The sequence below is a fragment of the Rutidosis leptorrhynchoides genome, chromosome 6 (genome assembly GCF_046630445.1).
Source record: "Rutidosis leptorrhynchoides isolate AG116_Rl617_1_P2 chromosome 6, CSIRO_AGI_Rlap_v1, whole genome shotgun sequence".
NCBI lineage: Eukaryota > Viridiplantae > Streptophyta > Magnoliopsida > Asterales > Asteraceae > Rutidosis > Rutidosis leptorrhynchoides.
Window position 1 is genome coordinate 445,248,484 of NC_092338.1, and position 26,352 is coordinate 445,274,835.

The 26,352-nt window shown below is 33.3% G+C and overlaps 5 protein-coding genes across 5 annotated transcripts; 1 reads left to right on the top strand and 4 right to left on the bottom strand.

Annotated features, from left to right (window-relative positions):
- Nucleotides 1-3,002: 3,002 nt before the first annotated feature.
- LOC139855355 (protein FAR-RED IMPAIRED RESPONSE 1-like) lies at nt 3,003-4,289 on the bottom strand. The gene is made up of 3 exons (XM_071844579.1): nt 3,937-4,289; nt 3,438-3,696; nt 3,003-3,326 (listed from the first exon to the last, which is right to left on the bottom strand). Exons 1-3 carry the CDS (start codon nt 4,287-4,289, stop codon nt 3,003-3,005), a joined length of 936 nt encoding a protein of 311 aa, XP_071700680.1.
- A 102-nt stretch (nt 4,290-4,391) lies between these two features.
- LOC139855356 (uncharacterized) lies at nt 4,392-5,795 on the bottom strand. Its single transcript, XM_071844580.1, has 3 exons — nt 5,675-5,795; nt 5,327-5,410; nt 4,392-4,738 (listed from the first exon to the last, which is right to left on the bottom strand). Exons 1-3 carry the CDS (start codon nt 5,730-5,732, stop codon nt 4,392-4,394), a joined length of 489 nt encoding a protein of 162 aa, XP_071700681.1. The 5' UTR covers nt 5,733-5,795.
- Nucleotides 5,796-8,696: 2,901 nt separating this feature from the next.
- LOC139855489 (L-ascorbate oxidase homolog) lies at nt 8,697-11,553 on the top strand. Its single transcript, XM_071844717.1, has 8 exons — nt 8,697-8,822; nt 8,962-9,071; nt 9,521-9,791; nt 9,908-10,010; nt 10,142-10,490; nt 10,603-10,968; nt 11,066-11,144; nt 11,251-11,553. Exons 1-8 carry the CDS (start codon nt 8,703-8,705, stop codon nt 11,452-11,454), a joined length of 1,602 nt encoding a protein of 533 aa, XP_071700818.1. The 5' UTR covers nt 8,697-8,702; the 3' UTR covers nt 11,455-11,553.
- A 467-nt stretch (nt 11,554-12,020) lies between these two features.
- LOC139855490 (uncharacterized) lies at nt 12,021-16,523 on the bottom strand. The gene is made up of 3 exons (XM_071844718.1): nt 15,881-16,523; nt 14,823-14,942; nt 12,021-12,289 (listed from the first exon to the last, which is right to left on the bottom strand). The coding sequence occupies exons 1-3, from the start codon at nt 16,439-16,441 to the stop codon at nt 12,275-12,277; spliced, it is 696 nt and encodes a 231-aa protein (XP_071700819.1). The 5' UTR covers nt 16,442-16,523; the 3' UTR covers nt 12,021-12,274.
- Nucleotides 16,524-24,623: 8,100 nt separating this feature from the next.
- LOC139855531 (auxin-responsive protein SAUR64-like) lies at nt 24,624-25,954 on the bottom strand. Its single transcript, XM_071844766.1, has 2 exons — nt 25,317-25,954; nt 24,624-24,838 (listed from the first exon to the last, which is right to left on the bottom strand). Exons 1-2 carry the CDS (start codon nt 25,678-25,680, stop codon nt 24,744-24,746), a joined length of 459 nt encoding a protein of 152 aa, XP_071700867.1. The 5' UTR covers nt 25,681-25,954; the 3' UTR covers nt 24,624-24,743.
- Nucleotides 25,955-26,352: the final 398 nt, after the last annotated feature.

The window sequence follows — 26,352 nt, forward strand, 5'->3', positions numbered from 1 at the left end:
CATTGTTTAAAGTGTTTCCCAACGATGTTTCTTTCCGCAAAACTGAGCTGGTATGTTATTTTACTTTACATTTTTGTTTATTTTTTCTGTAATATAATAATTAATTTATTTTTTTATGCTGAAAATTAATTGTTTTATTTTAAATCTTTTCTACATGTGTTTTTCCCAATCTGCAGAAATGATCATTTCTTTGTCCTTGTGTTTGATTTGAAAGTTTCAAAGCTCTTCATACTTGACAATGCTAAACTAACGATGCACTTCAACGCAAAATATCTCAATGTTTGCAACCTTGTGGTTAGTTTATCTTTTTTTTAATTAACTTGTTTTGTATATTTAAACATGTCATTAGACTATTCAATCACATGTGATTGAATGATACAATCACATGTGATTACAAACAATCATTAGCACATGTGATTTTGAAAAGCTGATCTTTATTTTTCTTATTTGTTTTCTCAGTAATATTGCTTTGGTGAGCATCTTAAATCTCAAAATCATCCAATGGCGAAGAAGATTCAAGAAATTCATCCAAGTAGAATCAAGATGCCATGGATTACGAGAGATAATGCTATTGATTGTGGAGTTTTTGCCATGTACCACATGGACAGATTTAAAGCCACACCCGAGACAGATTGGACAGAGGAATTGGCTACGGAATCATCGGTTCAAAATAATCAGCTCAGGAAGTTGAGAGTTCGGTATGCAGCAAAATTTTTAACACATCCTCTAAATTTGCATTCCAAGCAGATGATTATAAATGCAAATCGGTTCAATATTCTTCATTCAAAAGAAGAATATAGGAACGTTGTTTTGACTGCAAAAAACTCAAGAGATGAGCGGGTTGAGAGATCAAAGGAGTCCTTGCCAAAAATCAAGTGAAGTGTTATGTTGAAAAAAAATATAAGATGTTATTTTTGTTGAACTTTTTATGTGTTAACAAATTTGTTATTTGGTACACAATATTTTTTAGCATATCTATGTTTTTGTTGAATGGTAAATCACATTGTATGGACTATGGTTTTTAATCACTTGTAATACTATGGTTTATGATTGACAATCACTTGTATTTTTAATCATTTATTTATTCTCTACGAATCACTTGTGATTATGCATTGTTAATCACTTGTGATTCTGTATTTGGCAATCATTTGTGTTTTTCATTGTTAATCACCAATCACTTGTGATTCTGCATTGTTAATCACCAATCACTTGTGATTCTGCATTGTTAATCACTTGTGATTCTGTATCGTTAATCACTTGTGATTCTTCATTGCAATCATTTGTGTTTTTCATTGTTAATCACCAATCACTTGTGATTCTGCATTGGCAATCACTTGTAATTCTTCATTGTTAATCACTTGTGATTCTGTATTGTTAATCACTTGTGATTCTTCATTGGTAATCACTTGTGTTTTTTATCAGTTATTTATTATCTAACAGTCACTTGTGATTCTGTATTGGCAATCACTTGTGTTTTTAATCACTTATTCATTATCTACCAATCACTTGTGATTCTTCATTGGCAATCACTTGTGTTTTTAATCAGTTATTTATTATCTAACAATCACTTGTGATTCTGTATTGTTAATCACTTGTGATTCTGTATTGGCAATCACTTGTGTTTTTAATCAGTTATTCATTATCTACCAATCACTTGTGATTCTTCATTGTTAATCACTTGTGATTCTGTATTGGCAATCACTTGTGTTTTTAATCACTTATTCATTATCTACCAATCACTTGTGATTCTTCATTGGCTTATCTAATCACATATGATTGAAACACCTCACAATTGTATGAAAATAAAAACATAAAAAATGTAATTCAAGCATTTCATAGGAACATCAGAATTTCACAATTGTACGAAAGAGAATAAAAAAATAAAAAAATCGTTAAATAATTCAGTAGTAACTTCAGATTTCTGAAGTTTCTGCTTGTTCTTTTGCTTTCTTTTTTTTGTCACAAGTCCTCTGATTGTGATCGTCACGTCCACATTTACCATAAGTAAACTTTCTCTTTTTGCTTTCCTTTATTGCTTTCTCTTTTCCGCTCATTAGACGCTTATCATTTGCACATCCTTTGTAATTCCCAACGGGTGGGTTTTGTATTTCTATTGTACTAGGATTTGAAACTCCAATCATGTTTCCAATTATATCATCTTTTTTCTTTGAAGGTTTTGGCACTTGAGCTTCAACTTCTTTCTTCAACAATTTAAGTTTTTCAAGAACCACTTTTAGCATCTTTTCATCACTGCCTACAAGTTCCACACAATCATAAACAACTGAGGTAATTTCATTAACAGAATCTTGTACAACTATGTTTTTATTGCCATATCTATTTCTCCTTGATCTTAACTCGGGTGGTATTATGTCCCTTCTCCAACGTCTCATTATGTATTTTTCAGGGATTTCTTCTATGTTCTTGTTCTTTAAAACCCAAAAACAGTGTCTGCACAGAAGACCATATCGTAGATAGTGTCTACATGTACATACCATTAATCCGTCTTTGCTGTTATGAAGTACCTTCAAAAAAAAAATTTATATTATCAATCACATGTGATTGATAAAAAGATTTTGATTGGATTGGCCAATCACAGGTGATTACATATATAAACAGACATGTAAATGTTTTTCTCAGGTTCTGATATAAGTGGCTACATTTTTGAATCAGCAATCATATGTGATTATAAACATAAACATAGATGTAAATAAATTTTACCTTGTAATGGAAGAACTGTTTTTCTTCATTCGAACCCTCTTTTGTCTTCTCTTTTTCCTCTTTAACAACATAGATTTCTGTTTCTTCCTCCTTATCCATTTTATCCAATAAACATCTATACATTGTTTCATAAATCTCTTTTTTGAACGATTGCAAAAATAGCATGTGTGTAAACCTTTAATGCATGCTTTTCAATTTTCAGCTGAGTTAACAATTTTGGATTTTTCTTGAGTGTCTGTGCATCCAAAGATTCTTACTTTGACCTCTGTTTTAACATTGCAGATTCAAAGCCGTCCATAAAAGTTAACAAATTTGTTGCTGATCTTGTAAAGTTTGAAAAAAAAAGCATTCTCACTCTCAGATCTTGAAGTAGTTCGCATCAAACCAAACATTTCAGTGTCAATAAAATATGTTGGTATCCAAGTTGATCTAATATCAAACATATGTTTGAACCAACTATCATTTTTCAATGAGAAATTGTGCATCAACTTTTCCCATCTTTCTTCAAAAACATTTGGTTCGATATACATATTCCAAACAAGCTTATTAAGTCTATTCTTGAAGTCTTTTTCTACTTCATCTTCAATAGTAGGAATTGCTTCTTGAATCTGTAATTACATATCATTTTTTAATCATTCATATTAAGCAAATCATGTATCATTAAACATTTCAATCACATGTGATTAAATACATTTGTTGTTTGATAACAAAATTCATACCTTTGATGGCACCTTTCGCATAATGTGCCACATGCATAGTCTATGTTTTGCTGTCTTAAAAACTGCTTTTATCGATATCGCCATTGATTTGTCCTGATCTATCACTATCATGTTTGGCTCTTTCCCGAATGTCTTCATGAAACATGTAAGAAGCCATGTGTAACTCTCACCTGTTTCATCCATGATCAATCCCGCAGCAACAGTGACACACCTATGGTGGTTATCTATGCCAGTAAATGGTACAAATTTCATGTTGTACCTGTCAATAAGCCAATTAACATGTCAATCACATGTGATTAGAAATTGTAATGAGCCAAATAACATGTCAATCACATGTGATCAGAAACTATAATGAGCCAAGAAAACATGTCAATCACAAGTGATTGTAAACTTTAATAATTCAGAAAACATGTCAATCACAAGTGATTACAAACCCTGGTGAGCCATAAAACATGTCAATCACATGTGATTAGAGAGTCTAGTGAGCCAGAAAACATACATGTTCATTCTATACTTTGCATCAAATGAGATTATGTCACTAAACTCCTTGTAGTTGCATTTTGCAACTTCATCGGCCCAGAAAATTGAATGTAGTTGACTTTTTTCAAGCTTGTACTCAAATGAAAAACCAGGAACATATTTCTCCCGCTCTTCCATTTTGTTAACGAGCATTTGAGAATCACTTGCATTAATAAAAACATTCAAATCTCGTCTCCAATTTCTGAAATCAGTTACAGTCCCATGCACATTTTTCTCAGACCCTTTCATATTGCTATAAACTTCGTATGCTTTTGTTGGACCAATATTTGACACTGACGAATGGTATACAAACAACTGCTCTGCATACTTCATCTGTCTTTCCGCTTTACTTAAATGTCGGTACTCTTGGGGTAGCAACTCATGATTATGGTGTTCTTGAAAGTCGGACAGTATAAATGTATTAGTTCCATACACCTAATCGAATTTAACCCTAGCCCTACATCCGGTGCATTCCATGTTGCTTTTTCTAATTGGCTTTTTACTACTTTGCAATGTGTCAAAGTTCACTTGCATTGGCACACCACCTCTATTGCACAAGTAATATTTCTGCTTCACCAACCCAGATTTTGTAGTCTTTTGAGTTGACTTTCGTATGTCAAAACATGCATGAAACGCGTATAACCTATACATTTTTTCACACTCTTCAAGTGTTCCATAATTTTTTCCAACAACTGGTAGTAAACTCTCATCAACGATTGGTGCATAATACAATGAACCACCTGGTGTTTCGTTTTTACGTGTTGTAGCTACTTTTGGTGTATCTATACCTGTCCAAAAAAAATAGACAATCACATGTGATTTAAATGTTCACTAAATATAACTTAAACAACTAACACATGATCAGTGACTAATATGTTACTTTCACTCATTCATATCTAATAAAGACAATCACATGTGATTTAACTGTTATTCACTCATTCATATGACAAATGACTTTAACAATCACAAGTGATTTTTAACAAGAAACAAGTGCATGATAAGAGACACGGATATACATATCACATATAGTATTATCATAAAACAAAATCACATGTGATTAAATAAACATAATCACATGTGATTGAATAAATACAATCACAGTATAATCACAGGTATTAAATCACAGTAATGTATCATCATAATACCCAATCACATGTGATCCAATACGAAAAAATTTACAATATGTTTTATTTCATCATACGTATAATCACAGGTATTAACATAAAACAAAATCACATGTGATTAAATAAAGATAATCACATGTGATTGAATATATACAATCACAGTATAATCACAGGTATTAAATCACAGTAATGTATCATCATAATACCCAATCACATGTGATCCAATACGGAAAAAAAAAAACATACCTGTAGCGTTATCTATAATTTCTTCATCACTGATCTCGTATTCTACTTCAATTGGTTCGTTTTCTGGCTCCATTGCTTTGTATTCTTCTTCCATTGATTAATTGATTGGACAATTTGATTCGCAGCAGTGAAACGATCATGCAACAAAATACATATCATTAAACTCAATCACATGTGATTGACGAACTTGAAATTTACAACAGTTCAGTTTCTGTCTTCATTCTATTTATGATTATCACTTTAACTGGAAATTACATGTGATTGACAAAGAAATTACTCAAATTCAAAGTAAATACTGTTTCATCCAAATTTAATCAAATGTAATTAAAGAAGAAACAATACACATACCTTCAGCATTCTGGATTTCGATTTGTTCTTCGTTACTGATATCGATTACTGGTTCCATTTTGCTTAAATTGAAGGTGAATATCAATTGATTTTGAGAAGAATTCGTATATCCTGCAATTTTTGAGTGATCGACTGCTTTTACCAATCAACGTTAAATCCGTTAGAATCGTATGATCATAAATCGGAGATATAACGGTGTTAACGAGGTTGAAGATGACCGATCGGTCGCCGGAGAAACGTTAATAGCCGATCGCCAGGAGCCTGTTAGGGTTTTGAGGGATTTGATAAATAGCCTTCGTGGTTTTGTCAAGTACGTAAGGGTGTAATTGGCAAATGACAAAAATACCCTTTCAGTAGAAATTGGTGGTTTAATTTGGTGCATTGATCAAAAAAGATCCAAAGGCTGAGATGTGTTCCTTGTTCTCAACATTTTACTTGTTTTCTTCTTATTACAACTCTAATTAATTAATTGGTATTATTCGAGTTATATTGTGTCATGCATGATACGGAGTAATTTGTAATTACAAAGTACTCGTATATTTTTAAGTTCATACAACTTAATAATATATTATAAGGAGTAATGTTCAAAGTACTTGTAGTCTTATATAGTTTTAAGTTCATACAACTTATAATATTATATTATGAGTAGTTTTCGATGTATTAGCATTATATGTTGTGATTACCTTCCTAAAACATATATACTCTAGTAAAGATAAACATGACTACAAATATTAATATAATTTTAGTGTAATTAAGAAAAATATATTAAATGTTAAGATTAATCTGCTTTTAAGATTAATCCGCTTTTTCTAATCAATTGATATATCATCGATTTTTAAAATAAAAGTTTAAATAAGGTTGTCACATAAAATGTATAAAACTTTGTTTTATATATTGTAATAGTAAAATAGTTGAGTAATACAGATAGATAGGCAGATGATTATTGTTATTGTAATGTAATTAAATGTTATAAGATGATTATTGTTATTTTTTATATATAAAAAATATAAATATAAATATTGATAATATAAAGGGTCCAGTCGTATCGAATTTTGCTTGAAATTAAATTATAAAAGTAAATATATATCTCATGTTATTAAAAAAGGAAGTAAAAAAAAAGGAGGTACAGTGTATAGATTAATATTGAGATATACGGCTCTATTGAGTCGACATCAATCGTCGATTTATTGGCGACTTGACTAACTCTTAGAGCCTAAATTAAATTCCAGGCAGGATTTAAAACTCATGGAAATTTGATTCTACCATTTTCATGGCGTCTATTATTATTTTTGTTTTAGTATTTTTTTAAAAACTTTTTCCTACTTAAAGGCCGGAGGTCCTCTCGGAAGCAATCTCTTTATCCGTTGAATAAAGAGAGGGATGACTTTCTCTACTCTTGAGAGTGTTTCACTCTGGGTGGAGAAATGACTTGTCTTTATTCTCGGATAGGAGAAGGAGTGTCTACATATCACCTCCCCCATACACCACTCATGTGGTATTGGGTTTTGTTGTTGTTGTATTAATATTGAGATACTATAATATAATATAATACGAAATATAATTATAATTATATAATTATATGGATTTTTTAAAAACTAATCATTGACGAAAACCCAAAAAACTTTAAATTCGAACAATTTGGCGATAAAGGCGAACAAATATAGGTTGTGGGTGAACAAATATAGGTTGTAGTCGAACAAAACTTTTTGGCCGTAAATTTTTAACGAGCAGCTGAAATAATTAAGGCAGTTCTTTATCATATACCTTCAAAATCATTTTAAATCTCAATCTTCTGTCATCTATCATATACCCCATCTTCAAATTTTGATCAATCAATTGTTCGTGTACATCAATCAAAAATCTAAAATTTGCATCTTGCATCTAGCCATTGTAGAACAGAAATTGTAGAACATAATATGTAAAACATAAATTGTTCGAACTTAGGGTTTTTGGTTCGAACTCATGGTTCTGTTTTCGAACTAAGGGTTTTTTGTTCGAACTAAGAAATTGTTGAACAAAAGATTGTAGAACATAAATTGTAAAACATAAAGTGTTGAGCAAAAATTGTAGAACAATAATTAAAATTGTAGAACAAAATTTGCATAAAAAAATGTCTAAACTCAATATTTTTTGTTTGAACTCGGCATTTTTTGTTCGAACTCTGCATTTATGTTATACATTTTTCTTTAACTCAAATTTGTTTGCTTTCAATTGCGTAAGTCTCTCAAGAGTAGCCAAGAAACATCAGCACTGGAACTAAGAATGAATTTCGACAAAATCAATCGCAAATGATACAAAATAAATAAATAAATAGCCATTTTTCTTCAAACTAGATGTGATGGTGGTGACGCCGGCAGCTGTGACGACGTTGAAAATGGAGGTGCGATGGAAATCGGTACTTTATGTCATCGATGATGCGGACGAAGTTCGCGTGAGATTGGAGAAGAGTTGATTTCGAGGAATTGGAGTTACGTGAAGAGAGGTGCAGTGGAAGTCGTAAGTTGGAATTGTATGTATAGAATTTCATTTTTTAAGTTTAGTATCAAGCGGATGTAAATTGGGGAAAGATAATGTACGTAGATTGTCCTGATATTGTTTGTTCTGAGAGTTCTCTACAATAAATAGTTTTCATTAGATCTCTTTACTTGAATTTATTAATTATTATTATTAGGTTGATATTTATATGAATTGAAATTTTAATATTATATTAATTAACAAGAGTTGAAGTTATTAAAGATAATATAATTGAGGCGATATGCAAGTGGGGTAGATGCGCGTAAACCCACCCAATCGCGAATATGACTCCCTCTGGCTTTCAATTCCTATATAAACACTATATAATTTATTTCGATCTTCATGCAACATTCCATTTATTTATACATAAATAATATTTCTCTTTCGATCATCGATTCAATTGAATCCAATCATCTGTTGATTTGATTTGTATTGAATTCAACTGAAATTAATTAAGCTAATTATGATTTATAAGATGCATAAACATAAGGGAGTATGTTTAGGGTGTAAGCCAATGTCTGCGTTACTATATGCTGTTTTAGTGATTGCGATGGTTAATGGCGAAGACCCATATCGTTATTTTACATGGAATATTACATATGGAGACATATACCCTATGGCCAGCCCACAACAGGTACCTATATCTATATATACTGCATGCTTATATATATCTTACAAAATCTTGTTGATTATAAGTATAATTATTTACAATGGTAGGTACGTATATATAGTGTTAACATAAGATGATGTTTTGTTAAACGTACGTTGTACAGGGAATTCTGATAAACGGGCAGTTTCCTGGACCTGAAATATATTCAGTGACCAACGATAATCTCATCATCAATGTCTTTAATAACCTCCCTCATCCTTTTCTCATATCATGGTATAGTATACATCTCAATCTCATCGATCGATTACCTCTTTCTTTTTTACTATAATGTACCTCCCTTTATGCATATGCATATGCATGTACAACCACGTACGTCTATATTTATTAATTTTCTACCACAGTGTTATACAGTTAAAAACCGACACCTGAAAAATAATAACTAACCGCTATATACAACATTTACTCCTGTGTTAACAGGACTATCGTTTAAGAAATCATTACTCTGTATTATTCTATTTATTTATGATATATTATATGCACAGCGTCAAGTTATTTTTTAGTTTATAAATGAAGCATCAAGTGTGAACACTATAACATTCTATGTTTCCCGTTGATTGTGATTGATTTTTCTTAACCAGCATTATTTTAATTTTAATAAATAATTAACCTACACTGATTATTTTAATAAATAAATAAATAATTGGAATTGGAATTATATATAGGAATGGAATACAACAAAGACGGAATTCGTACGAAGATGGAGTTTACGGGACTACGTGCCCGATTCCAGCGGGTCAAAACTTTACGTACAAATTACAAGTTAAAGATCAGATCGGAAGTTTTTTCTATTTTCCTTCACTCGGTTACCAAAAATCCGCCGGTGGTTTTGGAGCCATTAAAATCCTCAGCAGGCCCAGGATTCCGGTTCCCTTTCCGGATCCTGCTGATGACTACTCTATTCTTATTGGAGATTGGTACACAACTAATCACACGGTGACTAACTAACTAAAAACTCTCATATTCAATTCAATACATTTATTAATTATCCATCGATACAGTGCACCATTTCTAATACTACTCCCATGTTTTCCAATATTAATTAATTTTAGACACTTGAAAAAATTATGGACCTCGGATGGAGACTACCATTCCCTGATGGTGTTTTGATCAATGGTCGCGGTGATGGTGGTGTGTCATATAGCGTTGACCAAGGTACGTACGTACGTACGTATAACGTATAGTATTTGATTTGATGATGTACAATTTACATAAACCTATACTACTTGTCAGTATTTATTATGATTATTTAATTTACCTTGAACCGATCGAACCGAATTGTGTAGGTAAAGTGTACAGGTTGAGGATATCAAATGTGGGTCTACAAAATTCCTTAAATTTTAGAATCCAAGGTCACACGATGAAGCTGGTGGAGGTCGAGGGGACTCACACCGTGCAAACCTCCTTATCATCACTAGATATTCACGTTGGTCAATCCTACTCGGTTTTGGTCACTGCTGATCAACCACCACAAGATTACTACATCGCAGTTTCATCTCGTTTCGGCAATCAAACCCTTAACACGACTGCTATTCTCCATTATTCCAACTCCAAAAAATCAGTGTCCGGCACACCTCCACCACCACCTTCTGACAATGACATCACTTGGTCTCTAAACCAAGCTAGATCCATCAGGTAATTAAATAAACAATATCTGCCTTTCTGTGACGCTAACTATTTTAACAATGAACGGCGTACTTCTTCTTGATTAATTTTGATTGTTTTGTTTATATATTTATATTTTCAGGACCAACCTAACGGCTAGTGGACCAAGGCCCAACCCACAAGGGTCATATCATTACGGACAGATTAACATTACCAGAACCATCAGAATAGCCGGTGATGCATCAATAATCAATAGAAAGCAACGATATAATGTTAATGGTGTGTCATTCGTCGCCCCTGACACACCTCTTAAGCTGGCAGATTACTTTAATATTAGTGGAGTATTTAATGTCGGGAGCATTCCCGATGCACCCACGGGTAAAGCCCCGTATCTCAACACTTCAGTCATGGGTGCTAATTTTCGAGATTTTATTGAGATAGTGTTTGAGAATCAAGAGAATGTTATTCAAAGTTGGCATCTTGATGGATACAACTTCTTTGTTGTTGGGTATAACCACTAATTTCTTTTTATCAAGCTTTTATACTACTACCTAGCTAGACGCCAAATTTCAGTTGCTAATATTGAGTTTTGATTATACATACAGAATGGACGTTGGACAGTGGAATGACACGAGCCGGAATAGTTACAATCTTGTTGATGCAGTCTTCCGTTGTACTGTGCAGGTAGGAAAAATTAGTCTTTTAGATGTCAAAAGAACTTGGCTCATTAAATGGTACGGAGTAGTAATTTGTAGAGGGTATTAATTGAATGTTTTTGTTTGAAATGCAGGTATATCCAAAGTCATGGACAGCAATATACGTTGCACTGGACAACGTCGGGATGTGGAATATCAGAAACGAGTTTTGGGTGCGACAGTATCTTGGGGAACAGTTTTATCTTCGTGTTTATTCTCCGGTGATGTCATGGCGAGACGAGTACCCAATACCTGACAACGCCCTTCTCTGTGGCCGGGCTGTTGGGAAAAGCTTATGATCCTTAATTGGAAAATTAATTAACTACCCACCCACTCACAGTTGAAGAAGCTATTGGTATTTTCATTGTAACGATTGATTAACAACCGCCATCAAAAAAATGGTCATAGTATTTGTCACACTTCATTTTTTTATTTGTAAAACATTTAAAGAATTCATTCATAGTTATAAATAAATTCAATAGTTTCATTTTTAACTTGTCTCATTCTTAATCAACAATGCTTTGTACTTGCATAACAAACTAATAGTTATAATAACCAATACAAAACACTGAGACGTGAATGTGATTCTAGTTTCGCTAGTTTGTGAATATATATTATGTTCGAAAACCAGAGTAGACAAAGAATAATCTGCCAATTGAATAACGAAAACATATGATAATTAAACATGAAACATAGATTTATGTCGTTATGAGGAATGACCAAGGATAAATCCGTGAAGGATTTCTCGTATCAGATTCTTGCGGAGAAATTTGACACCAATACGAGAGCTGATGCAACTTCTTGTCAAAAACCACAAATTTGGCTCGGTACCAAATGACTCATGCTGTAGGAAACAGGATTTAAATTGAAATCAAAATGTACTTGGAATATTAAAATTCCTTTAGGAGAGTAGAATGATCACTCCAACGTTAAAAACCATAACAGATACCATACACGGTTTAAAAGGATATGAAGAGGTTTGAAACCGATAAGTTACTTAGGTGCTAAAAAGTTACATATGATTATGAGGAGCTATACATTAAACGGCAACATCACTCTATAAATCTCTCCTGGAGGTAGAGGACACATAGCAATTCAGTTGAAGTTGCATATAGCAGCCTATTTTTCAACAACCTGAAAGGATACACCAAAGAAGAATGTCATCTGTTGCAAGGACTAGCCAATGTATCAAAAGAAAGATGCCACTTTTAACAACCATATGTACAATATGCCTTGCCTTTTTTGAGTTTATAAACAATCAAACAAGTTCCCAATCACATGTGTAAATTACAGACTCCCCTTTATGCAATTTAACAGCAAATACTACATGGATCAGGGACAGAAACATTCCAAAAACATGTTTCAAGTAGGTACTAACTTCTAACGTCAAACCACGAGTTACAAGGGAGAGATTTGGTGCACCACTACATATGCAAAGCAATTCGGTCTAACCAAAAATTGATTGATTGGTCACACTACTGTCAATTGTCAAACCCATTATTATGGGATATAAGATTACACTTAAAGGTAAGAGATAACATCTGGCATGTGTAAAAGATCAAATTAAACAAGATCAAATCACATATTATCCGGAATTAATAAGAAATTGTATGCCAAGATTACTGCCTATATTACACCTGGGGATCAGTTTTGATAGTAAGCCAGGGTCTAATAACCTTCATTTATGAAGCTGCACGAATATTATCAATATAGGGGGTCAGGAGGATAGACACCAACAGGTCAAAAATATACTGGCCGGAGGCCCTTCTAGAAGCAGTCTCTAACCTCGGGGAGGGATGGCTTTCTACCTGTGGGTGGAAAATCGATTTTCTTTACCCGTAGGTGGATGAACGACTTACCTTTCACTTTAGGGTAGAGAAATGACCAGCAACATCCCCCATACACTACATTTGTGGAATTGGGCACTAGTGTTGTTGTAACTATGTTTGAAAAAGAGGACTATCAAAATTATCAGAATTTTACCAATTAAAATCATGGAAATAACCTTTAGGCAACTATTTACATGTTAGACCTTTTTGACCCATTTGACCAGTGGTGGCAATTTATTGATTTAACCAGACATTTCAAGGCAAGCAAGCACCCCTACGACTACTCACCTATTTGGCCAATTAATCCTTACAAGGTTCTGACTAATTAATCCCGATTACCAATTTCTACAATCTTTCATGTTGTTGAAAGGCTTAGTTACACAGTTATACCAGATTGGTAAAAAAGTTATAAAGCACATAGGATTATCTGACCATTAATTTACCAATACAGTTTAGTAGATGACAAATCAAATCTCATATCATTTAAGGGTACAAATTTTACTAGTTTTATAATGAACCTAAACTGATATCATTACCCTTTATTATTTAATATTAAAATTAAATATTAATCTTAGAATTTGATACATGAAGAGATAGGACCAAGTCCTTAATAATTACTTCTGCTTCACATTATTCTTAATCACCCATGAGGTTGTTTTATTATAACTTTTCTAGCAGTTAACTCCAATCTTTCGACCTAGCGCACTTGACTAAAATAGTTCACTATCATCATGAGAAGCACAAAGGAAGAACACCATATCAATAGTTCAATACCCATAGTCTCAATGTCTCGTACGTAGTCTCTAGTGACAACAGACTGATTAATTACCGATTAATTGCTTGTGCTTAACATTATTCTTAATCACCCATGAGGCTGTTTTTCATATGCTTTTCTAATATTTAATCTCAACTATCACCAATCTGACCTAGTTGTTATCGTCCTAATATTTTCACAATAGGTCTCATGTTCAAACCCTAGTTGCAGGGAAAGGGATGGAAACGGACACTGGATATCCCACTTGTGCCGATAAAAATACTTATCTTCCCTGGGTAATCTGAACATAATAAACCTAAACCTACGCGGCCCTTTGATACCAATCCTTCTACTTAGGGCACTTGACTAAAATACTCTATATGTTCATAAAAAAACACCAAAGAATAACAAATATTTCAATACCTATGGTCTAATAATTACCTTCAGTAATAACAGACTGATATACATTGACATTGAAAAAAAAATTAGACAAAGGAATATATTGCGTGGGGACAAGCCAATCCAGTGGTAGTGTATCTTGATTTATAACATAGGTTTAACATTTTAAGGTTATAATTCAACAGAGAAGAAAAGAATGGCTTGCATTATATCATCGACGTTCATATTCATCTTTTTATGCACGAGTTACATCAAATACCTTGTTGGACTCTTTGGTTAAAAAAGTCTTACTGAATAAGGCTTACCTTCCTAGTATGACAGTATGACACAACAAGAGCTAAAATAGATTCGAACTAGAAATTAGTAATTTTAAACGTTTTTTTTTTTATTAGCAAACAGGTTGTGTATGTCCTGGCCATATTACAATCACAATATTGTTTAATTTAAATACAATTAATCCTACGGTCCGGCCAAATTTCATATAGTTGGTTTTTCAAATGGCCACCTACAAAAAGTTTAACTCACAGCCAAAACATTAGAATGAATATTAAGCCCCAGATATCGAAATGCCTGAATTAGTCTACCCATGGTACACCCACATATAATCGTAAGTAGCTAAGGGCCATACATCTTCAAACAATTACTTGAATATAACAAATAAACAGAGAGAAAGTAAATATGTTACCTGGTTAAGTGGATTATCAGGAGATTTCTTCCATATCTTCCAGATCATGTCCTTATACTGGGTATGAGTGAGGCCAGGCTTCTCTGCTTTCAGCTTTGGAAGCTCTGCTTCTTCAAAAGCCTGCAAATAAACATATCGATGATTAAGCAAAAGCAGATATCACACCAATGTTCCAATGAATATTGACTAAAGCCAATCAACGAAAACTAAGGCTTAAAGGGTCCCCATCATAGAGTTTGTATTGGATGACTTCAACTTACAAGTAAAAAGTTGGGAGAAATGCATCATTTTCATTCATCAATTTCTACCTTCTCTCCTTTCTTTAGGTTGGTTTTGCTTCTATAGTTTTGTATATTTACTAGTAAAAGGGTCTCTAAGATTGCAATTTTATTAGTACATGTTTTCTGTTGAAATTAGCACTTCGTTTAAGCATCATTGATTATGATTATTGAAGGTGCTTATTTTGAAATTTCTTAGAAAGGAAAAAAAAAAAAAAATGCAATTCAAACAACTTAACATGCTTAACAACTACTGTAGAACACTTTCCTTAACCCACAACCCAACTAACACTACAGTGAAACACGTAAAAATGGGTTTCCTGAGTGCAAATACTTCATATAAGAGTGGAGGTCCATAACGTAGAAAAACAACTTTGTTATGTTACCAAATCACTGAAATACTCAATGAAAGTCATACCAGTAAGGTTCACAACGAGACATAGGACACTTGAAACCCCAGGCAAACAAAGGTGTAAACATCACCATCTCACCTAATGAAAGACTAACTATACCCTATCATCAATGACATAAATAGCATGATCAAAAATGTATCAAACACACAACTACCATTCCTATCCGCACTCTAACAGCTCGAACCATTTTCCAAACTATTTGCAAGTAATAAAGTAATTGCACAAACAACTATACTAATCAACTGCCCAACACATCATATATAATTTCCATCACAATTGTTCTAATTCTATGTGTGTTATAACAATAACAATATATATATATCAGATCAGATCAGATCAATTATTAAGGAGTTGAATAAAATGTAACCTTAAAGGATGCTTTGAGTCTTTTCTCAGGATGCTTATCAACAGGTAAGGCATCGGAAACTGACATCTTTGCAAGGGCCTCTTCAACAGATCTCGCTTCAATTATCGAGTCATCACGATTAGTATTCTCAACCAGCACCATCTTCTCGTACTCTTCTTCTTTCGCAGTTCGACTCATCTTCAGTTTTTCCTCCTCCGCCTTTTTCAATAGTTGTGCTTTCTCTTCTTCCCTGCGCCGAATCAATTCGGCTTCGGTAACCTTAGGAACAGGAATTGAAACCCTATTTGATTTCTTATCCACCTTCTTAAGCGATTTCTCCAGTTCTTTTTCTTCGATTTCAGCTAACCGACGTGCCTCGGCTTTTCGAGCGGCGGCTTCTGCTTTTTTCTCCGATTCTTCTTCGCGTTTCTTGGCGGCGCGTGACTTACCGCCTTCCGCTTCACGCCAATATTTTTCTTCTTTCTCACGCGCTTCTTGCTCTTTACGTTCCGATTCGGTTGCGTTTTTTCTTGCCCTAGCCGCTTCGGCTTTGCTGTTCACTCCCATCTTTTTCGGCGGCATCGTGAACAGTCTCCGCTTTCGTACTACGATCGATCGTCTACTACGATTTCCGGTTCAATTTTAATTATTCAGTAATTTTTAATATTAATATTAATTTGTTATAATAATAATAATAATATAGATATGGATAGTCAATTTTGGTGTATACATATAGTCAATTTTGGTACACAAAGTATGTATTTTTATATTGAGATTTTAGGCTATAAATACTCATGAATGCAAGCATTAAACTTGCATCATTTCTCACACTTACAAAGTGTTTCTTTCTTTCTCTCCATTATCATCTTTGTTCTTACACTTCATTATTAGTATTCTTAATCAAGAATCAAATCACTAAAGGTAGTTATAAGCCTACTGAATTATAACATCAAGAATCAAACCACTAAAGGTAGTTATAAGCCTACTGAATTATAACACGTTATCAGCACGATAATCTTAATACTAATTATGGTTGGCTCTGCCACCTAAATGATATATGGTCGGTTATACCACCTGAATAATATATGTTCGACACTGTCGTCTAATTATCATTTATGTTACTAACATTTATATTTCAATTATCTAACATTTATATGGCCGACACTGTCGCCTAATTATCATTTATGTTACTAACATTTATATTTCTATTATCTAACATTTATATGGCCGACACTGTCGCCTAATTATCATTTATGTTTACTAATATTTATATTTATGTTATATAACATTTATTAATGATTGCTTACATATGGTCGACACTGTCACCTACTTATCATTTATGTTATATTAAATTTATGTTTAATGTTTATATACTTATGAATATAAAGTGACTATAATTTATCATGTTGTTTGTTTTAATAGAAAATGTCGAATCTGGAAAAACTTAAATTTACTCCTTTAGAATCAACTGGAAACAACTACATGCCATGGGTTATAAAAGTAAAAATGCATCTTAAATCAATGGGCATTCTTGAAGCCATAAATGAAAACAACACTTGTTCTGAAAAAGAACAAGCAACGGCATGTTGCTTTATTCATCAACATATTGATGAATGCTTACAAAATAATTATGTGACTGTAGAAGATCCCCATGTTTTATGAGAAGGTCTCAAAAGCAGATTCAATAATCAAAGAGAAATTTTACTTCCAGCTGCTATGGAATAATGGAGAACATTAAGGTTCCAAGACTTTAAGAAAGTAAATGAATATAGCTCAGCTCTGTATAATACATGTTCACAATTTAAATTCTGTGGACATGAAATAAGTGATGCAGACATGATGGAGAAAACTTTCTCCACAATGAATGCTGCAAACATCACAGTGCAAAGAAATTTGAGAATGCTAAAGTTCAAAACATATCCTGAACTTAATTCATATCTCTTAGTTGCAGAGCAAAATGATGAGCTATTAATGAAAAATCAGCAATCCCGTCCTACTGGTACACTTGCAATCCCTGAAGCAAATACTGCAAATAATTATAAACAGGGACAAGGACGCGGGCAAGGTCGTGGTTATAATAACCATCACCATCATCATGCCAAAATCCATTACTATGGTAGAAACCATCCTTATGGTAATGGTAATGGGCGAGGACGTGGTCGTGGCCGTGGTGGTCAAAGAAATAATAATCCACGAAAATATAAATATCAACCACAAAACAAGCCCACTAAATAAGATGTTGAAGAAAATTCTTCTAAAAATTCTGAAGAATCTTGCTACAGATGTGGTAGAATGGGCCACTGGGCTAATACTTGCCGAACATCTAAACATCTTGTTAAGATGTATCAGGATTCGCTGAAAGATAAAGAAAAGGAAGTAAACTTTGTGGATAACGTCGATCCAACAGTCACTGAGAAACCATCTGATTTATATGAAGATTTCTTGAATGTTTAAGTTGTGTGTCTTTTGAAAAATAAACGATTTAATATCGTCTGTCTTTGTCATTATGTTTGCTAAATGTTTCAGTACTATCTATTTGCGTTTAAAATATTGTGTAATATTAATGTACTCACTATTTATTTCTTATATATGAAGTTCAATATGAATTTTGCTGGAATACAACATCAATCAAGTGGTGGAGATCTCTGTATAGCAGACAGTGGAACTACACACACTATACTTAAATCCGAGAAATATTTTATTGATCTAAAACCAACGGAAGGAACTATACATACAATATCAGGACCTGCTAACTTGATAAAAGGGATAGGAAAGGCAAATTTCATACTACCAAATGGTACAAAATTTTTAATAAATGATGCCTTATTTTCTCCCAAGTCAAGCAGAAATTTATTGAGTTTCTCCGACATATACCTTAACGGGTATGATTATCAGTCAGTGACAACAGAAAATGAGAAATATTTAAGTATCACTGACAAGAGTCATGTGGTTGAAAAACTGCCAAGACTTAGTTCTGGATTACATTATACACATATAAATGTACCAGAAATACATATGGTAGTTAACGAAAAATATATTGATCCTGGTGTATTCAGTTTATGGCATAACAGATTAGGCCATCCAGGATCAACAATGATGAAAAGGATTATTGAATGTACTCATGGACATCCACTAAAGGATAGAAAAATCCATCATGATACAATGGTTCCATGTACATCTTGCTCTCTTGGAAAATTGATAACTAGACCCTCACCACTTAAGGTTGAGAAAGAATCACCAATGTTTCTTGAAAGAATTCAAGGTGATATATGTGGACCAATTCATCCACCATGTGGACCATTTAGATATTTCATGGTTCTAATAGACGCATCTAGCAGATGGTCTCATGTTTGTCTGTTATCAAGCCGTAATGTGGCATTTGCAAAATTTCTTGCCCAAATTATTAAATTGAGAGCTCACTTTCCTGATTACACCATTAAAAGGGTGAGACTTGAGAATGCTGGTGAATTTACATCTCAAGCATTTAATGACTATTGCATGTCTATAGGAATTGTTGTTGAACATTCTGTTGCTCATGTGCATACACAAAATGGTTTAGCCGAGTCATTGATTAAACGTTTACAGTTAATCGCTAGACCATTGATAATGAGAACAAAACTCCCTGTATCTATATGGGGTCATGCAATTTTACATGCTGCTGCATTGATTCGCATCAGACCAAGTGCAAGTCATAAATATTCCCCCCTACAACTTGCTTTTGGTCAAGAGCCAAATATTTCCCATCTTAGAACATTTGGTTGTGCAGTGTATGTTCCAATTGTGACACCACAACGTACAAAAATGGGTCCTCAAAGGAGGTTGGGAATATATGTTGGATATGAAACATCTTCAATATTAAGGTATATTGAACCTATGACAGGTGACGTTTTTACAGCACGTTTTGCTGATTGTCATTTTAATGAAACATTGTTCCCTAGATTAGGGGGAGAAATGAAAAATAAAGAAAATGATGTTTCATGGTGTGAACCTCAATTAAAGTATCTTGATCCTCGCACAAAAGAATGCGAGATAGAAGTTCAAAAGATAATGCATATATAAGAACTTGCAAATCAATTGCCTGATGCATTCACAGATACAAAAAGGGTGACTAAATCATATATACCGGCAGTTAATACTCCAGCTCGAGTTGAGATTCCAAATCGGAAAACTGATAATGTAGTCACTCAAGAATATATGCCACGTCTGAAACGTGGGAGACCAGTTGGTTCCAAAGATAAAAATCCTCGAAAAAGAAAATCAGCTGATAATAAGGTAAAAGAAAGTGTTCAAAAAGAACCACAAATCAGTACTCCTACTGCAGAGGAGATTGATGATGTCAATACAGAAATTGCAATCAATTATGCATATTCAAAAATATTATGGAACCGAAATGAAATGAAAAATCTTGATGAGAAATTTTCATTTAATGTTGCATATGACATCATGAATAATGATGATGATCCAGAACCAACATCTATGGTTGAATGTCAAAATAGACATGATTGGGCTCAATGGAAAGAAGCAATACGAGCTGAATTAGAATCACTCAATAAAAGAAAAGTTTTCGGATCCATCATTCTCACTCCTAAAGATGTGAAACCTGTAGGATACAGATGGATTTTTGTCCGAAAAAGAAATGAGAAAAATGAAGTTACAAGGTATAAAGCTAGACTTGTAGCTCAAGGTTTTTCTCAAAGACCGGGAATTGATTATGAAGAAACTTATTCTCCTGTTATGGATGCAATTACTTTTAGGTACTTAATCAGTCTGGCAGTTTCTAAAAATTTAGAAATGCATCTCATGGATGTTGTGACTGCTTATCTATATGGATCACTTGATAGTGATATATATATGAAGATACCTGAAGGATTTAAGGTACCAGAAGCATCAAATGCAAAACCCAAAGAAATGTATTCGATTAAATTACAAAGATCTTTATATGGGTTAAAACAATCGGGACGTATGTGGTATAACCGATTAAGTGATTACTTAATAAGCAAAGGGTATACAAATAACCTTACTTGTCCTTGTGTTTTCATTAAGAAAATAACATCCGGATATGTGATCATAGCTGTTTATGTTGATGATCTTAACATCATAGGTACAAATAAAGAGATCCATGAAGTCATTCAACTTCTAAAGAAAGAATTTGAAATGAAAGATCTCGGAAAAATCAAGTATTGCCTTGGTTTACAAATTGAGCATATGCCTAATGGTTTACTTGTACATCAAACAACATATACTGAAAAGATTTTGAAACGTTTCAATATGGACAAGGCAAAACCATTAGGTACTCCTATGGTTGTTAGATCACTCAATGTTGAAACTGATCCATTTCGTCCATGTGAAGATCATGAAGATATTCTTGGACCAGAAGTACCATATCTTAGTGCAATTGGAGCTCTTATGTATCTTACAAATTGTACAAGACCTGACATTTCTTTTGCAGTTAATTTGTTGGCAAGGTTCAGCTCTGCTCCTACCAAAAGACACTGGAATGGGATCAAACACATATTTCGATACCTTCGAGGAACTACTGATTTAGGATTATTTTATTCTAACGAATCAAAACAAGATTTGGTTGGTTATGCTGATGCAGGTTATTTATCTGATCCACATAAAGCTAAATCTCAAACTGGATATGTATTCCTAAATGGAGGTACTACAATATCATGGCGTTCTCAAAAACAAACACTTGTTGCTACATCGTCAAATCATGCCGAAGTGATTGCATTACATGAAGCTACTCGAGAATGTTTTTGGTTGAGATCAATGACACAACTCATTACTGATTCTTGTGGACTAGAACGCGATAAAAGTCCAACAACTATCTATGAAGATAATGCAGCTTGCATAGTACAGATGAAAGAAGGGTATATCAAAAGTGACCGAACAAAACACATACCACCTAGATTCTTCTCATACACTCAAAATCTCATTAAGGACAACCAGATTGAAATGAGATATGTGCAATCTAGCAAAAACTCTGCTGATCTTTTCACGAAAGCACTTCCAACTGCTATTTTCAGAACACACGTTCATAACATTGGCATGAGACATGTTCAAAAGATGTAACAGCTGAAGCGATGTCTACTTGAGGGGGAGTCAACTCCATGCTGCACTCTTTTTCCCTTAGCTAAAGTTTTTTTCCCACTGGGTTTTCTTTAGCAAGGTTTTTAACGAGGCAGTAATTTATAGTTGATCTTCAACAAAATAAAATTGCTATCCAAGGGGGAGTGTTATAATAATAATAATAATATAGATATGGATAGTCAATTTTGGTGTATACATATAGTCAATTTTGGTACACAAAGTATGTATTTTTATATTGAGATTTTAGGCTATAAATACTCATGAATGCAAGCATTAAACTTGCATCATTTCTCACACTTACAAAGTGTTTCTTTCTTTCTCTCCATTATCATCTTTGTTCTTACACTTCATTATTAGTATTCTTAATCAAGAATCAAATCACTAAAGGTAGTTATAAGCCTACTGAATTATAACATCAAGAATCAAACCACTAAAGGTAGTTATAAGCCTACTGAATTATAACATAATTTTTCTTTTATTTAGTTAGTTATATACTGTACTTATTGTGTTGGACTGGGCTGTGACCCATTTTCTACCTTTTTGTCTTTTATAAAACTAAACCCAATATGACATATATCCATATTCAATTCATAACTCATAAACGATCATTCTCAGTCACACAAATGAAAATCCGTGACTTGATCATTTAAAACTCAAGCTTTAATTTTTTTTTTCCTCATGGTTGTCAATCAAGTAGCTTATAGCTAGGACATGATGTTGATTTGTATCTCCCATACATAGTAAACAACTAATTCGGTTTAGCCCGCGCGATGCGGCGGGGTCTTTCGGTCCGCGTATTCATATTTAACGCAGTTTTATTTACAGAAGGAAAAACGGCACATGTGTTATGCGTCGTTGTTATTTTTGTCGTCTTTGGTGTTTTTTAAAATATGTTCGGTTCAAACGTAGTTAATTTCGTTTTGTTGATAAATTATTTCGAGCCTGACGGTGGTGGCGAAAAAATTTAACTCATGGCGACCAGGAAGATACGGGATGTCGTTGTCTTTAGCGTTTTTTAAAAAGTGTCCGTTTCGAGCGTAGTTAGTATCGTTTTGTTCATAAAATTATTTCGAGTCTGATGGTGTTGTCGGAAAAATTTAACTCGAGGCAAGCGGGAAGATACGGGATGTCGTTTGTTTAGCGTTTTTTAAAAAGTGTCCGTTTTGAACATAGTTAGTCTCGTTTTGTTCATAATAATATTTCGAGTTTAATGGAGTGATCGGTGAAATTTAAATCGGAGCGAGTAGGAAGATACGGGCTGTCGAAGGCGTTGGGGGAGTTTTTATTTTAAGTTAGGGAATTGACAATTTAACCCCCTTAATGCAGGTTTTTTTTGTAACTTGGTAAAAGTTGAGGGGTGTGTTTTGCCATTTTTGTGAGGGAGATTTGGTCATGTTTTGACCCAAAAATGAACGGGTGGGTGTCAAACGACACATCCTCCCACCCCTTTTAGTATTAAAAAAAAAAAAAAAATACAATACAATAATAATAATACAATAATAATAATAATAATAATAATAATAATAATAATAATAATAATAATAATAATAATAGGATTAATGAAGCCAGCTTATGTATGTATATAGTAATCGTATACTGTATACATATCTCCTTCAAGCAATAACAGAACAACCAGAAACAATTTGATTTTAACTAGATTTCAAACCAATTCACATTGCTTATCTCCTCAACTCCAACACACAGAAAGTTGAAACTAGGATATATGATTGACACAAACAAGTTGATCAAGATTGCATGAAAATGTTGGATTACAGAGTGGGCAGTGGAGTAAGTGGGTATATAGTTATCAAATCATGGATCGGTTATTACTTATTTAGTAGATCACTAGATCAGGAGTATGTGGGTTATCTGTCTAGTAGTAATATTTTCAAGAGAGTGGTTCAATTCGTTTTGTGAGGTTCTTCGAAAGAGTAATAAAATGTCATTATTAATGATCAAAGTACTTGATCTCTAACAAAAAAATGTGATATTTTTATCTAATTATTGCTTTTTTAATTTGTTTGTTTGTATTTTTGTGTGCATATATTTAGCTTACAAACATCATGTACTACACCAAATAACAATGCATACCCTGTTTTGTTGTCTAGAATCTTCCCTGTATAGATATTTAGGTTTTAATTTTTCATCTAGATTTTGTTGATCACTCAACTGTCATAACTACAGATTAGAGGTGGGGAGGGGGCAAAACAAGGTGACAGGTGCACCAATATTTTATGGTAAACCAAACACACCATGATTAAGAATATTATTATTGTCATTTGGTTGGGTCCAGACTGATATGAGCCACAGGTTCATGATTCTGTTGGTACGAAAGAAAAGCGTATTTAGTACTACCCAAAATAATGCACCACCTTGTTATATGCTTATGGAGATGTTAAAGTGCTTTTGTTTTTCAATGTAAGGCAAATATAAATACGGAGTATAAATCAGCTACGGAGTATATTATATTTGACTTATTAGTTAGCATTTTATTAACACAAAAAAAGTCAAGTTTCAAATGAACCCTCTTAAATATTGGAATTTTATGTTATTGTTAGAAAAAATTTAAGCAGATGAAGAAGAGTGTGCAATCAACTCATGCATAAGTCAATGATACAATACAATCAGGGCACAGTACAACATGATTATGCTTAACCTAACAAATCGAGTTTGTGTGTGACATGGTCAATAAGAAACGGTCTTGATTTCGGATGCCATACCGATTGCAACTTGCAATTGTCAGTCCACGGTCCTTGATTTCGGATGCCATACCGATTGCAACTTGCAACTGTCAGTCCACGGTCCTTGATTTCGGATGCCAGGAGGTGATCCTCTCGTTCACATTTTGGGTACATTTAGCAATGTGGGGCTTCATGTGGTTGTTATCTGGAGTAGAAAAATATATAACAAGAACGCAAACAAGCACGTATCACTACTTTGAATGTGTGGAATTGTTGTAAATAACTTGAATGTGTAAAAATATCACTACTCTGAAAGTTTAAAGGCTGCAGTGTTATTCAGATAGAGCCTAAACGGTTAAACAAGGGAGGTTTTCCTTATTTCAGATGAATTGTGCTAGTTATTTTATCACCCCCCATATGATGATGATGATGATGATGATGACGATGATGATGATGATGACGATGATGTGTTTTTAATTAGAGCATGTAACAAACAAAACAAGTATGGAAAGGAAAAAGCACATAAATGATGTTTCTTATACATTGTTGATGTTTTCTAAATTCACAAACAAAAGCTACAGATCAGGCCTACTTTTAGTTCCTAAAAGTCTAGCTAGCTGGCGTAAACTGAAGAAATTATAATTCTATATATATCGTTTAAAAACTATAAACTAAGTGGTTACTAGTTTCACTTCCGTGATCTATGGAGCATCGATTACTTGTTGCAATTGAAACTAGCAACGCCTTCTCCAACTCTTTAGTCAACCCTCGGTCAACTATGTTGATTAAGTAAGTCATGAGTGAGGAGTCACAAAAGAGAGTAATAGGACCATTGTTTGGAAGACCAAACTCGTCCTCAGATATTCTCAAAAGCTCTCTGAAAATATTGGTGTTTAGATATCGTAAGGGGATCACAAAACGATTCTTGTCACTTGTGTAGACAACGAAATGACCCTTGTTTGCCATTTTATCATTACAGCAACCTCCTTTTGAAGCCTCTTTCTGCCATTTCCTAGCCATCTTTACGAGCTTCCTAGCTGTCATCATGATCAATGTGTATGTATGTATGTATGTATGTACTACGTACTCTCTTATAGATTGACAAGATACGTATGAAAGTTGTTATGAAAATCTAGCTATGTCACCAAAAAATGGCTTGTATTTATAGTGATTGAAGATGTTGTAGAAAGAGGGAGGGATAGTTTAGAGTATTATTCATGAATGAATAAATGTCTGGAATGTATCCTGTCAAGAACATGTGGTTAGTTGAGTGATCGAGTGCATGTTAGGCAAATATTGAAAATAATCCACAATCAAAGTATCATCTTTAATATCATTTTTGTGGTGTCAGATTATTGGTTCAACTAGTCCATATATATATATATATATATATATATATATATATATATATATATATATATATATATATATATATATATATATATATATATATATATATATATATATATATATATATATATATATATATATATATTAAATTAATTAATAAAATTCATTTTCAGAAATTACTATAGGTCTTATGATGGGTACATGTAACATGCACATTGTGACGATCGCTCCAAATCCATATGGACGAACACGTCATTCATCGATTTCATTGCGAGGTATTTGACCTCTATATGATACGTTTTGTAAACATTGCATGCTTTTGAAAAGGCACACCATAAATGAATATTTAAATCAAAGGTTTTCGACATC

Bases quoted from the DNA above. Each gene is read 5' to 3' on its own strand.
- LOC139855355 (XM_071844579.1), bottom strand. From the start codon at position 4,289: ATGAAGTATGCAGAGCAGTTGTTTGTATACCATTCGTCAGTGTCAAAT. The intron at 3,697-3,936 runs GTATGTTTTCTG...GCTTATTGACAG, and splicing joins GCAAAGTATAGAATGAACAT to GTACAACATGAAATTTGTAC. The intron at 3,327-3,437 runs GTATGAATTTTG...ATGTAATTACAG, and splicing joins TGCGAAAGGTGCCATCAAAG to ATTCAAGAAGCAATTCCTAC.
- LOC139855356 (XM_071844580.1), bottom strand. From the start codon at position 5,732: ATGGAACCAGTAATCGATATCAGTAACGAAGAACAAATCGAAATCCAG. The intron at 5,411-5,674 runs GTATGTGTATTG...CAATGGAAGAAG, and splicing joins CGAAATCCAGAATGCTGAAG to AATACAAAGCAATGGAGCCA. The intron at 4,739-5,326 runs GTATGTTTTTTT...GGACAGGTATAG, and splicing joins AATTATAGATAACGCTACAG to ATACACCAAAAGTAGCTACA.
- LOC139855489 (XM_071844717.1), top strand. From the start codon at position 8,703: ATGTCTGCGTTACTATATGCTGTTTTAGTGATTGCGATGGTTAATGGC. The intron at 9,072-9,520 runs GTATAGTATACA...AATTATATATAG, and splicing joins CATCCTTTTCTCATATCATG to GAATGGAATACAACAAAGAC. The intron at 9,792-9,907 runs GTGACTAACTAA...AATTAATTTTAG, and splicing joins GGTACACAACTAATCACACG to ACACTTGAAAAAATTATGGA.
- LOC139855490 (XM_071844718.1), bottom strand. From the start codon at position 16,441: ATGCCGCCGAAAAAGATGGGAGTGAACAGCAAAGCCGAAGCGGCTAGG. The intron at 14,943-15,880 runs GTTACATTTTAT...GTTTATTTGCAG, and splicing joins GACTCAAAGCATCCTTTAAG to GCTTTTGAAGAAGCAGAGCT.
- LOC139855531 (XM_071844766.1), bottom strand. From the start codon at position 25,680: ATGATGACAGCTAGGAAGCTCGTAAAGATGGCTAGGAAATGGCAGAAA. The intron at 24,839-25,316 runs GTAACCACTTAG...TTTCTACTCCAG, and splicing joins AGATCACGGAAGTGAAACTA to ATAACAACCACATGAAGCCC.